Source organism: Motacilla alba, chromosome 3 (genome assembly GCF_015832195.1).
Source record: "Motacilla alba alba isolate MOTALB_02 chromosome 3, Motacilla_alba_V1.0_pri, whole genome shotgun sequence".
NCBI classification, from domain to species: Eukaryota; Metazoa; Chordata; class Aves; order Passeriformes; family Motacillidae; genus Motacilla; species Motacilla alba.
Genome location: NC_052018.1, coordinates 81,024,594 through 81,038,847, shown reverse-complemented (window position 1 = coordinate 81,038,847; position 14,254 = coordinate 81,024,594). Strand labels below are relative to the sequence as shown.

Genomic DNA, 14,254 nt, shown 5'->3' with positions numbered 1-14,254 from the left:
GCACTAACTTCTTTGACATGCTTTAAGTTGCCTACATTGATGCCAGCGGGTTCAATGGGTCCAGTAATCTCCAGGTCCTAGCAGTTCTGGGAGATTTTAATGTACTTTTCAGCATGTTCTTTTCCTCCTCTTTGGTCTGTTCTTTTCTAGTACACCACACCTGTAAGTATCTGTAGAACCTAACCACAGCAGAGGGCACAGAAGCTTTTTTGTGTGACAGGAGGTGGGCTTTCTGATACACTTCACTGCAACTGGTGGGATTTTCAGAGTATCCAAGCACTTGCAGATTGTGATATAAGCCTGTTCTTCACATGTTCTCACAAATGTCCCAGTCACCTTCCTTAGGCACGTAAATAACTTTGGAAGTTGGTCTTTCTACTAAATTATGAACATATTGCAAGATATATCCCTAAATTAATATTTAACTTTTATTAGTATGACTAACTGATATTATAGCCAGAAAAAAAGCAATGTTATTCATAAGCATTAAGATATTGCCATGCACCAAAGCAAACTGGGTAAAACCAGAAATAAAGTACAGTTATTTTATCTGGAAAATATGTGACTCTTGCTTTTGTGGATTTATGCTCTACTGAACCTGAATCATTTTTGGGTAGGTCAGTATGTGATCATAGTTTTGATCTCAGAAAAAAATGTGATCTATGCTTCAGCTAAGAAAAAAAAAACAAACAAAGAATGCAGCTTAACAAATCTGAATAACTGTTATTTGTATTGGGAAAATTAGTTCCATTTTACTGCATCCACAATCTGTGAAAACGTGGGGTTTGTTTACTTTTTGTAATGTTTGAATTTCCTTGATGATTAATTTTGTCTTAAAAATATTCACTAAGACAATCATATATTCGGAATTGTCTAGACTGATTGTGTAGTTTGGCACCAGTTAAATTCAGGACTCTTCCCTTCCCTTTATTTTCAATAACGTTGAAATAGAAAAGATTGCCTGCTCTCAAGAGACCTCTCAGCCAAAAAAACCCCAAAGCCAACTCAAAACAAACCCAAAGCCCCAACTAACAGCAAAATAAACAAAAAATGATGAACAACAAAAAAAAATCCCAAACAAGCCTAGCAATGCAGGTCTGTGTTAGAATATGTTGATCGTAAGTTTCATATTTTCCTTTAAGATTCTACTCTCAAATGTTAAATTCTCACTGTACTCAAGTTGCCACATTTAATTCTCCAGCTGAGAAATAATAATGATAGCTTTTTTCTTTAAGCACGCTAAAAGGATTTTAGCGTTTGTTTACATAGTGTCTGTGTTAGAGTGGGAATTAGTTGAGTAAAGAAAAACTTTGAAAAGTAATTTGTAATTTCAAATATTGGTAAGATGCAAGCTTTTCTTTTTTTCTGCTTTTGTGTGCAGAAACCAATCTTACTTGCTACACATTTTCAAAACATTTTAGATCACTGTCCCACATAAATACATTTTTGTTATGCACTTACAGTTGCAAAACTCTGCTGGGGAAGAGCACAAGGAAGGTGAATCTGTTATTTCATCTTAATTAGAACCCTTGTTGATTTGGAGATGGATTTAAAATAATTGGTGCTAGCCTACTTACTTGTGAATGTCTATATATTAATTAAGTTTTCTTGCCTTCCCTTAAGAATAGTGATTAGAAAAACTTCATTTTGTGTTAGCTAAGAGGAGTAGAAAATAATTTCTTGGGATAAAAAGCCTTGCACCTCAGAGAAGAGCAGTACCCTTCCACATCATAATCTTGTTAAATAGATGTCCAGGGAGAAGTCAGTCTCATGGCTCTAGACTTAATGGCACCTGTGGTAGACATCTCCCGTTGTAAATCAGCTTTTGTTAGGCAGTTTAGATAACTTGAGAGAAATGGTTGAGTACCTTGAAAACTGATTGTGATGTCTTCCTTAAAGTATCATGGAAAAAAAAAGAAAACATTAGTTTGAAAGTGACATTCTGTGGCTCAGAATTGACTCATCGCAATTTTAAGCACCAAAAAGTATTCCTACAGTTGTAAGTTGCAGGATGTTACTTCTTTTTTTAGCGTCTTCCCTACCAGACTGCCTAAAATTAGAACCTCGCTATGGACAGTTAATTACTACTTTTGTTTGAGTTCCAGTAGAAAAACAATAAAAATAAATGAATATAAAAGGGAGTGTTGTGATATTGTAAAGCTCAACTGCTGCAGTAGTTTAGGACAGGTCTTAAATGCCACTATTCAATTACTTTTGCAGAATGAGCACTTTCCAATGAGGAGTAAGTAAAACAAATCAGAATTTATACATTACCAGCTTTAGTAATATATTAAATCTTTAAAATCTGAAAAAAAAATAAAAATGGAAGTGTACCAGATTTACCTGGCAATGCATGTCAGATCTAAAAAGTTTCTAGTAATCTCATGGATGCATTATTGGAACTAGTGAATGGAGTCTCCTAAGAACATCAGAGGAATACCTGCTAAGAATTTTTTAGGCAAAACTGATCCTACCTGGAGATTGAGAGATGTCTCCACTGTCCCTGTTTTGTATGATTCCATATTTATGCACACCTTGAAACAGAAACAAAAATCTGGTTCTAAAGATCTGTGATGTCCCCTAGGCTTGACTCAAAGCCTGAATCAAATTTTGGTGGTAGGTACTTTGCAAAAAAGGGAATCAGAGGAAGGGAAATGGAATTTATTGATCTTAAAAAAAGAATGTGTCCATTACAACCCTTCTATGGAAACATGAATGCTGAAATGGTCAGGGTAAAATTGACCTCCTTCTGTTTAATACATGTAGAAAAATACCAGCCAAAATGTGGGAGAATTTGATTCAGTCTGAAAATAGTTTTCTTTCCCTGCTGGTCAGCAGGTAGCATTTGTATGACTCGTGGATCAGACTGTTTTGACACTTGTAAAGAGTTCTGTGGATCTCCCTGTCATTCAAAGGGATTTCAGTCCTTCCCTGCTCAGAGGAAACTCTTTTAAATTGTTGAGGTTTTACCTGAGAAGGGCTGTAATTATTTGTGCAGCTGCTGGTGTGAATTACAGGATTCCACAGTGTGAAGTACACTTTTGTTAGTTACCAGTGATTACTGAACACTTCGGAAGAGAAAGAAACCCTCTGGGCCTGGGGTGCTAATGTAGGAATGAAAAGTCCAAATTCCTTGATGAAATTATTGCTTCTTGTCATTTTCATAGAGAATGCAATATTAAATTTAATGCCTAATGCTTTTATTACTTTATTATCACAAGCTGATAAAGTAGCTAAAACAAAACCACCACATTAGAGAATAAGATTTGAGTCCTTAGGAGTTCAGACTGATTCAGGGTTTGCTTTCAAAGGGAAAGGAGTTGATAATAGTGACTAGATTAAGCTCATTGCACTTTTTTTCTGGAGTCAAAGCCCTGCAGTTTTTACTAAAATGCTAAATTACCTGCTTGGCTCTCATGCTGGCGTGCATTTAAACCAACAGCGTGGTATTAACTTCATCATGGTGGTAGCCCCAGAGCATAAAACAGTAGGCATTTCCTTGGTCTTCTAGTTACCCTCCTGGATCTGCATGAGAATTTTTCATGTCTTGAAGGAGATAATTTCAAAAGGCAAACAAAAGTAAATTTAGCACAGCGTGTTTGATAGATTTGAGTGACAGGAAGGTCAGAATGAGTTCAAGAACTGGAGAAAGTCAACAATTCCAGGAACAATTTAGGCTATAAAAGGGAATGATGGGTAACAGAAAATGTGGATGCTGATGTGGGTGAGCACCTCCTGCTCCTGACCTGGAGGCTGGAAGTTTGCTTTTGGTAAGCAACAAAACAGTGCATGTAAGGATTTGAGTAGGGGCGTTGTGAACAGAACATATTAATAGAAAAAGTGTTCTTTCCTCCCCTGCACTTAAAAATACTCTTTTGACCAAAAGTTTGGAAAATTAGATCTTAAACTACTGAGAACCTCTTGGCCCCAGGCATAATGATCTCAAACCTATTCAGAATTATAAAAGGCTTTGTTTGTGTACAATTGATGAAAGCCTACAATATGTGCTTTCTGTTACCTCTTTATGTATAATGTGTGTTTAAAAGAACAGTTCTCTGAGAATGTACCGGCTTGTTCTGGAGCATTGCTGTGATGAATGATTTGTTTGGAGTTTACTTAGGTCATGGCTGTCATATAACACATCAATTCATTCAGGCCCAGGCTTTTAAAAAGAAACTGCTAATGATTAGAGTTGGGTGCAAGATGGAGAGCCAGTGCCTGTGCGGGAGGTATTGCCATCCAGAATTTGGATTCCAATTTTTTTCCTTGCTGTATAATTTATTTCTCTTCTGTTTGCTGCTGCTTCTATTGCTTCTTAGTGTTCAGCAGAATGAAGATAAAATGTTAATGATTGCTACATTGGTGCCAGGGTAATTTAAGTAGCTTCTAAAACATATAATGCAAGGTACAGAAAGCAAGCTACTTGCTCCATTTGCAGACCAACAGGTGTTTTCTGTACTTATTCCATGCTTCCTAGAGCCAGACCTATTTCACCAAAGCATCTTAGCAGCAACAGGAAAAGAGATTTGTATACTGACCTTTCTAGTATTGTGTTCTTCCACAACCACACACAATTCCCTGAGATACCAAATGCTGGAGGTATTTTGCCTTTGTGCAGTTAGGCTTTGGTCCAGAATTTCTTGGATGGCTTATGTTTCAAAAGCAGTTCAGTCACCATATGTATGAGATACACGTTTGACTATGATGGCTCCCTGAATGTAGTAAAAACCTTTTTGTTCCTATTACTGTGAGCTCCTGAATGATGATGCTGAGCAGATGTGTGCAAATTCTTGCACTGATTTTATTTATTTATATTTTTTCATTCTGTGACCTGGACTCTTAACAAAGTGGCTCCATAATCAGACTATACACTGAAAGTGCAAGAATTTTATTTACAAAGGTTGTTTGACTGGGCCAAGAAACAGATTGTCAAACACATTCATTGGCACTGAAATTATATCCTTGCTTGATTATCTCTGTTGCCCTCTTCCCCTATGCATTAGTTGTTATCTCTGAAGTAGCTTTCCTCTGGCTAAAAGCCTTTTTAAACCAAGTCACTAATAATTAGATATGACCCCACTAAAGTCAATGTATGTCATCAGCTGACATTTTGCCATGATTGTTTGATCATCCAATTTGTATATTACTGGAGTTGGCTATTTGTATTTCATTCCTCCTGTCTACCCCTTCAACTAACAGCCCAGTTGTATACTGCTTTCCTAATATCATCAAGGGGGGAAACTGGAATCTATGTGAACTGTAGGTGAGGTTTATTTTTTTGCATTTCTCTGGCATGATTTGATCTCTTATGGCATTTTTATGCATGGCTTAATGACCTTAGAATCATTACTTTTCCCCTTCATGGTGCTGGGGTGACCAAGGGAAGAAAGAGGTAAAGGGTATCCCATGGACTGAAAAGAGCTAAATAGGCTTATCCTGTGAATATGAAAACCCCGTGACTCAATTGTGATGTGAGGAAGAAATCTGGACTATTACAGGAGTGAGTTAATCCTTCAAATTAGCAAAAGCCAGAAGATCACAATTAGTGAGGATTTGTAGTCTTGGTTTCCTTCCCTGCTTGCAGCTTAAGGATTTTGTCCATGTGAGACTAGTTTCATTTCTTAAATAATAGCTGTGCTGATTGCTTGCATTAATTGAAAAAAATAGAAACTGAGAGGAGGTGTTTCAGCAGTGAGAAAACTGATGTAGAGATGGGATAGAGAAGAGGGAAGACAAAACTGATACAAAGGCAAAATTGTCCTTTCATTTCCTATGATGTAAACAAGGTGGCACAGAACTAGAGGGAAAAATGGTCAGCTCCTGCTTTATTTCATAGTTCGAGAACATAGAGAGCTAGTACAGCCAGTTTGGAAGTAAGAGGAAATACACTTTTTATGCAATGTACAGTTTTTTGAAACTTATTAGAAAAAGTATTGAGGCCAAAAGCTTAGGAAAATTCATAAAAGGATTATGGGCAATAAAAAGGTCCCTTCTTTATGATATGAGGATTTAAAAAAAAAGTTGGATATAAATTGCTTTATAAGTACCTCCAGTATATAGGTAAGGACTAGAATTTCTGAAACTGTCACTGAATCTTGCTGGCACAGGTATAACTGGGTTCCCTGGGAGGAGGATACTCAGTGCTTAGATGAATTCTTTGTCCCTCTCTTCTGAAAGTGGATGAGAGGAGCTGTGTTTTGGAGGGAGGCCTGTGATAAACACATCAGTGAAAAGTGCTTTTCTAACAATTTCTACAACATTTCCAGAGTTTCATGTGGATGTTGTACATTTCAGAATTATTTTAACTTTTTTTTTATTCCTTACTGAAGTGTGTAAAGATTCTAAAAGTTCTCTTGGGTTGAATCATTCATCCGAGAAACATTTTGGTCCTTACTTTTCCATAAAGATTCAGTCTTGTAGGTGATACTCCTGTATTTTACTAGTTGTTCAGCATCTGTTGCAAAGAGGGAGGAAAAATAAATATACTAAACCAAAGTCAACTCATTCTAATTGAGATCAGAAGGAGGGGATGACAAATGAATTGGAGAGCAATTTCTTAGGACCTTCCCTTTAAATTCCTAAGGGATATCACTCAAAAAAGACACAGATCAATGTACTGTCTCACTGACTAAGACATTTGCTTCTCACATTGCTTTACATAAATGGGACATAGAATTAAGATGAGATTTAGAAACACCATATTTCTGTGCCTTTTATAGACTTCTGTTACTTGACTCCTTCTTAGAAAAGTATTTGAGACTTTAAACATGGAGAAGTATGTTGCTATGCAAAAAATAAACTTACAAAACCTTTTGCTTTGATACTATGCTGTGCTTATGGGAAGTAAGGAATGCATGGTGTAACTCTGAAATGTGATTTCACAGAGCTATCATGTAAAACCATTGTTTTCTTTTCTCTAAAGTGCTTCTGAAATGGCATCAGAGAGGGAACATCAACTTCTCTGTTGGGCCAGTTCTTGTTAATTCAGTAGATTTGAGTTAAAGTGGTTGGTTCTCCAATAATATTCAAGGGCACTGAGGACTTGAGAGGTGGGTGTTATCAGATAGAATACATTTGGGACCAGACCCTCTTCTGTCTCACTCCAGGATAATAGCTTTGTAGCTGACATGGCTACATTGGTGTAATACAGATAAGACTGAGAGCAACATCAGCCCTGTAAGATCTGATCAGCCAGAGTGTGGGAACAGCTGTGGTGATGGGAGCAAATATGGCATCTTGCACTCAGAGGGGCCTCCACTTCCCTTTTGGGTTGGTGAATGGGGAAGCTTTTTTTCTCCATACTCTTCTTGTATCACCCTGCTCTGAAGAGTCTGTTGGAACTGCTCTTGACAAATAAAAGCAGAAACCTGATTGTCCAGCTTCTTTTGAACTTTGAATGTGTCAAGATGTGTTTTATGAAGAAAAAGGAATTGCATCTGTACAAGGGTGAGAAAAGCCTCTCTCAGGTAATGAAAACATCTTTTAAGTCTGAAAACTGCTCTGAGAAGAAATGAAATTGCATTTCGCCTTTCACTTCCACATAACCTCTCAAGCAGAATTCAGAGCTGCTCCAAAGGTTAAAGGAATGGCAATGAGCTTTCATCTTCCAAGAGGTTGGTTGGTACTCATTGTGGCTAATGGTGCTAGCAAACCTCAGCAGAAGAGTCTGTAGCTCCTCCTTGTATGAGAGCACTGAAGTTACCATCACATCTGTCATTCAGGTATCTGAGGACTTGGGTTCTATACACCAGGAAAGTCTCAGGTGTAACTGGTAGATGTGAGTGTCAAGTGACTACGGTGCAACCAGTGCAAGGTCACAGTTGTGTGTGTTGGTGTGTGAATGAAATGTTTCTATTGGGAGAGCTCTTTGAATCAAATATATGAATCTGTCAAGCTTTACTTCAAATCGATGCTTTTTTAACTTGGGAAAGTGGCATGTATAAGTGTATATTAAATATCTGCCTAAATTTATCTAAAGCCTAGTGGGAAGGGCAGAAAAAGAATTAAAAGTTGGAGCTCTGCTTGATGAAATCACTTCTGCTTTGCTGACTTTTCTGTGGCTGCATGCTCAGTGTCACTGGATAATTATAAAACACCTGTTATGTGAACCCTACCAGTTCTTTACATCAAGGCTATTAATAAAAGCAGAATTTAGGCCTGTTTTTTAAAAAAAAACCCGACTTTTAAAGCATATAGTGATATACTCGTTCCTGTAAAAGATAGATGACAGATATGGTTTATTATTGCTTTCCTTCCTGACAGGTTTCAGGCTGCTGGAGCTAGGCAATGTAGCTGGATTTAAACACAAATCATAAGCACAGTCATCTCTTTGTTTTATTCTTGTCTGTTTTCCCAGTTACTGCAGTGCCACATAGAAAATGAAAAATTAATTCAAGTGCTATTAAAGAAATTATAGAGAGCGCATCACAAGAAAATGTAATGAGATACTATCAGTGCTTAATTGATCAGTCTCTCTGATCCCTGAGGACTTAGTGTGAAGTTTGTTGCCAGTGTGCAGGAGGTAGAAAAGGATGTGACATGGTTTGTAATTGTGCGATACCGATACATCATGGCTGTGATCAGAGACAGGACTGACAGGGAAAATGCACTCACAAAGCTTTGTCTGCATTTGGACCAGTTTCTACAAAAGTCATTTTGAAGAGTCTTGCAATGCCAGGTAGGTTTAACTGAGGCTTAGTTTGCATGCTTGTTGAGATTTCTAATACTTTTGCTTTGAAATAATGTAAACCAAAAATAATATTGTTTGTCCTGTCCAGTAAATGATATATCAAGATTCAAGTGACTTAAGAGAACAACACAGCAAAAGGTTCCTGGCCACCACGCTTCTTTGACAAATTAAAAGAGCATCAGAGGGTGTCCTAAAGCTTATCTGTTTTATTTTTCCTTTAGATGTAAATGCTGAATGAGGGATCAAGTTGTTTTCATGCAGCTGAGTGCTTTGGAGGGAAAAATCTAATTCTCATGTTACTGGCTTTTCATTGTTTTCCATCCCTAGTCAGTTGTCACAAGGGTCTTTGCCTCTATAATCCTAAATGCTGGGACATGCCATTTGCAGCCAGGATTTAGTAGCAATGCTTATGATCTCCTGACTGTTGTCTTGCACTTCAGAACCTTTGTAAAGATCCTTTTAAACATTGCCACAGCCCAGTTTATCAAGATTTATTCCTACTTATGTAAAGGTAGATGAAATGCACCTGATCTTCTTTAGTTCAAGGTTTCTGGAAAAGGGCTTGAGATAGGGGTGTTGTCTATGTTCAGATGATGAGATTTTTCCAGTTTCAGTGATGTGGATTTCTCTGCTTCCTTTTCCATTCACTGCTCAATCACCTTACTCATATATTAGGAATATTTGCTATTTCTCCCTGCCATCTCAATGCTTTGTCTCTGAAGCAGGGACAGTTGGCATGGGTGCAACGGGCCGTTACTTCTGTGGCCTCCAGGCATTTTATGATTCAGTGAATATGAATAATAAAGCACCTTATTCCTCCTCTGTTCTCCGGGGAAGGTGGTTTCAAGTGTGGCAGTGGAGGATTATTATGGCTTGATTTCCTTTTGAGTGTGAGAGAGTGGGAGGGCACCTCTAGGTTATGAATGAATAACTCCTCAGTTTTACTCTTCAGTATCCCTTGCTAGCTCATGGAAAATTTTATATGATTCATGATTAAAAAAAATCTCTGGTAATGCTATTGCTGCTAGCATTCTTTTGGCCAGTTTGAATACATTGAGTATAAATGCCTCTTCATAATTTCTTGAAGAATCTTTAGATGCTAACTCAGAAAGCTAAAGGACCTATCAGTGGCCACAACTCTACTACAGTAAGAGTAGCAAGAGTTTGTGCTTGGGCCATTAGAGAATTTCCTCCCAAGACTTTTTAAATGTTGCATGGACATGGAGTAGGGAAAAATGAAATTTTACTGGGAAATATATAATGTGAACCCAGTTGAATTGGTACCCATAATATTTTGCAGACTTTAAAGTCCATATCTCTAAAATGATAAAAAATACTTGGGAGGGAGGAAACAAATTTTATTGTGCTACACTAGATGTGTTTAGAAGTGGATGTACAGGAGGGTTGAAGGATATGCCTTAGGTGGCTGCTATGCAGGCTGTGAAGAGATGAGAGAATAACCTTTTCTCCTGTTACACTCAGGACAAAAAGGGCCATCTTGTAATTTTGTGTGTTGAGGTTAGTTTTTTCTGTGCCTGCCTGAAAGAATCAATATCAGAGTGGATTATGAAACAGAAATCATAAGGGCTCAGAACAATTTGAAAAAAACATTGGTAACAGAAGGGACTGACTAAAAATATCTTGCTGGTTGGTTGTTTTTTATCTTCAAATACAGCTTGAGCTGGAATTTTTATCAACTGCGCAGAGTTCATACACTCTGCCTTTTACAACAGGCTGCTACTGTGCTTTCTGAGAAGAAAAGAAACTTGCAAATAAGGACTCTGCTTTAGTGGGATTCACTTGAAAGCATGCCCTTGGGAAAGAAAAAGACTGTAGAAGTTCTAAATTGACCTCTGAAGTTTTTAGGTTTAGTATCATTGAAATATATTTTTTCAAAAAGCTCCTGAGTCCAGGAGTTTCTTGTTTACTTTGCCTTGATTTCTGACTTTATAAAAGTAATTCCAGGAAATATTAAAATCCTTTCATGCTCCTACAGTAGTCTGTTTTTTCCTAGGGAACCTTACAGTAATGCTTTTCTGCTGGAAAATGGAAAAAATCAGTTTGAAAAAGTTTGGTTTTTTTTTTTTTTTTTTTTTTTTTTTTGTAGTTTTATAATCAGCTATTCATGGGGGATAAGACTGCACCCTTTGTGAATGAACCCCATTGTCCATAGGGGACACTGCAATAAGCATCAGCAAGCATTAGTTCCAGAAGGCTTGGTTGTTATCCTGCATATGTGGTACTGCTCTACATTTTGGAGCTGGTTCATGCCCATCTTGTATTCCATTTGTCCTAGAGTAGATGTCTGTGCAGGATGCCTTATGAAGTGCCTGTACTAAACCTGGGGAAGAGACAGTGGGACCTTTCACTTCATTTAAACAGATTACAGCACTATATTTGCCCTGACCTGTGGTCAGTGATCCTTCTTTTGACATGTTACTATGGAGCAGCAAATCAGTCCATGATGCTCTATTAAAAAAAAGTAATTAAATTAGAATAAAGAGTTCCTTTCAAAAATTAATTTAAAAGTAGCTTCTGAAAATTTTACATTGCAAACCCACTAAATAAAATGGAAGGGAAACATTCAAAACAGTTCATGTGCAAAGAAAAATTCTCATTGCAATAAGCCAAAATTAAAACTGAAGATGACAATGAGACATGTATTACAGTTCAGAATAGTTTACTAGAGTTCAGGCATCATTTCAGATGGTGAGCTAGTTTGTTCTTATTATATTTGAATTTCATTAAATACATTTAATTAAATCTGTTGTAAATCTGTTTTATCCCCAAGGGGCCAGTTAGTATAATCCTTCTGTTTGCTTACAAAAGTATCAACCAATTGTTCCTGCACTAATTTTAATCACTGTTTATTTTTAAACAATAGTGAAGTATATTTTGTCTGTTTAGTTTCTTGTGCAAAGTCCTTGGGGCAATGAATTTTTGTTGTTGTTGGTCCTGTGTAGAAGAACGTTTGTATTCATTGTCAGAGTGTTTAAAAAAAAAAAAGATAAAAAGAAGAAAAATAAGTACAACTGTGCCATTTGAAGTTAGTTCAGACTGACTTTAAAGAGAAAGAAATGAATGTAGTTGTAAGACTTGATAGTATACTTTCAGACAGTAATAAAAACGAGCAAATTCTACTAGTAAAAATTAGGAAATAATAAGCCTACAAGGATGCTAAAATTTAAATAATGACAAGAGCCTTGGAAAATTTACAATGCACAAATCTACCTGAGATGAATGTAGTTCAAAGACAGGCAATCATTTATAACAAAAGATGGAAGAGCATGCTGTGGATAGGTACCGTGAACAAGTTTTGCTGTGAAAGTATACACACAGTGCAGCTATGAATAAAGAGTAAAGAATTGGTAGTATTTACTGTGTGTGCTGCATTCCAGAGTTAAATAAGTTGGGCAGCAAGATGCACAAGACCTTGCATATAATTATCTTGTATTTATCTTTTGCAGCATTTTTCCTAGGCAGCAAATCCTAGACACCACACAGTCATTAAAGTTGTGTGGTGTCTACCCTTGGTTTGATCTGAGTTCTGTTTTAGAGGAAAATAATTCCTGATGAATCAGGTTGTTATTTGTCCACTCAAAATTGCCATGATATGTTATACTGATGGAATTTGAAAGAATATAATCTCTTGAGGAGTGATTGCTATTTGTTAGTGCTGCATAGTGCTGAATGGTTATTCAGTTGTTCTGTCTCCTGCATTTTCAGAAACAGCTGTAGAGCACACCCAGAGTAAAGCCTGTGCCCCTTCCTCTAATTAATTTTTCAGAATGGTGCAGTTTTGAGAATATGCATGTCTGTAGTCTATATTTCCAAGCTGATCACTGATTTTTTAAAATCCAATCTGAGAATAGTAAGGAGTTATGTCTCAGCATTTCCTAAAAAATGGTAGTTTAAAATCAGTGATGAGAGCCAAATATTGTCTGACCTTATTCAGCTGGTCAGTAGAGATGGGGATTGGTATTAATTACTCAGTCTGCAAGTGAATGTGCACAGAATTAAAGCTGAGAATGGACAGTTAGCATGTTGAAAGTTCTTAGTGTACAAAGGCCCTAAGGGGACACATGGGAATGTCATCTTTGTACTGTAAAGCTGTCATAGTGAAGATGGATTATGATGGTTCCTGCAAACCAAAATGCAAATTGCATATACTGGGGACAGATCATTGTGTGCACTTGAATTAAATGCTGGGTCAGCTCTGGATAATGTAGTATTGAGTTAGAGCCTGGAAAACGGTGCTTAGCTTGGATCCCTTCAAGGCTTGCAAATCTAAGCTGAAACAAACAGTTTTCATGGAAAACATGATAGAAGTTGCGGCAAATGAGAGGAGACAAAAACATGATTAGCTTGGAAAATAGGAGTAGTCTAGGAGCTTATGTGAAAAGCAGAGGCTGTTCAGTGCTGTGTGTGAAAGATCCATCCCACTCCGAGTGCCTTACCAAGTGTGTGTCCTGATGGTCACAAGTTGATCCATTTGTGACACTGAAAGGGAACCAGAACAGAGAGAGGCTCACTTACTAACAATTTACAGTATGCACCAACTAAATTTTTATCTGATTAAGTCTAGTTGAGGATGTGCTTCTCCTATTTTTTTTTCTTTCATTAGCTGAGAGGGCAATAAATCTAGAGCAAACAGAAGACAACCTAGCATAACTGAGCACCTTGTCAGCCTATGGAATTCACCCCAGGAAGTGGCCTCCAAGTCAAATGCTTACAGTTGGGTGATTTTTATGACTGCTAATAACAGCTGTAGCTATGCAAACTAAGGTAATAGGGCAACCAAATGTATGGCTTAAGGCATTCACCTTCAGGGCAGAAAGCAACTGTTTCTGTCCAGTTCCTGATCTCATTTGAATGCTCTTCTGGAACCTTTTGAATTCTTTTCATGTATTCCTGTTAAATGTTATAATTGTTGCTGTAATAAAATACTTTTAAAATGTCAGCAGGATTTTTTTATTATTAACGTGAAAGAAAGAGGTGTTCATGTATTGTGACAGATTAGAAAGACCAACCTTGTTAAATTTACAGAGGTCACTCCTGCTGCTGTGTAACTTCTGCAGAACAGTCAGGGTTTTTTCCTTAGCAAAAAAAGCTAAAGACTCCTCTGGAAAAGAGACACTTTGATGGCTGCTCCCATGAGCACTGGTAACTCGATATCAACTGTTGCCCCATCTTCACATCAGTACAATGAGGGAAGAAGCATCTTCAAGGGACTATTCATAGTATGGGAGCAGAAAAGGGCAATTTGGATTGTTGTGGTGTCTGCCAGCTCTAATATGATTAAACCTGTGTCAGCAGTTTTTAAAAAAGCTGATAGTCATGATTTACTTCCAATGGGGAAGCCATTGGAATGGTACTAGTTTCCAAATAGAAGCTTTCTAGATCCCTGGGGGTCAAACCCATGCACCTTTCCATGAGCAGGTTGGTAAGAGACCTGCCAGGTGTGTACTGATTTTAGCCCCCCAAAAGGGGGGCTATGATCTTGCTCACCTTGAGGTGATTATATGCATGGACTGAATTTGCATTATGCCACATTCTTATGCAGTA

The 14,254-nt window shown here is 37.4% G+C and overlaps 1 protein-coding gene across 5 annotated transcripts in view; it reads left to right on the top strand.

Annotated features, from left to right (window-relative positions):
* Positions 1 to 14,254, top strand: part of KIF26B (kinesin family member 26B) — a 276,539-nt gene that overhangs the window by 86,731 nt on the left and 175,554 nt on the right. Inside the window, exon 1 of one of the 5 annotated variants that reach the window (XM_038130587.1) lies at positions 7,587 to 7,613. The exons of 2 other annotated variants lie outside the window; for them this stretch is intronic. Coding sequence is in view for 1 of the 3 variants with exons in the window: in XM_038130585.1 (XP_037986513.1) it covers positions 7,638 to 7,721 (84 nt within the window). In the remaining 2 variants the exon portion in view is untranslated. Of the gene's footprint in view, positions 1 to 7,586; positions 7,722 to 8,276; positions 8,678 to 14,254 lie in introns of those variants that run through there. 2 more of the 5 variants (XM_038130585.1, XM_038130586.1) reach the window with 2 other exon arrangements.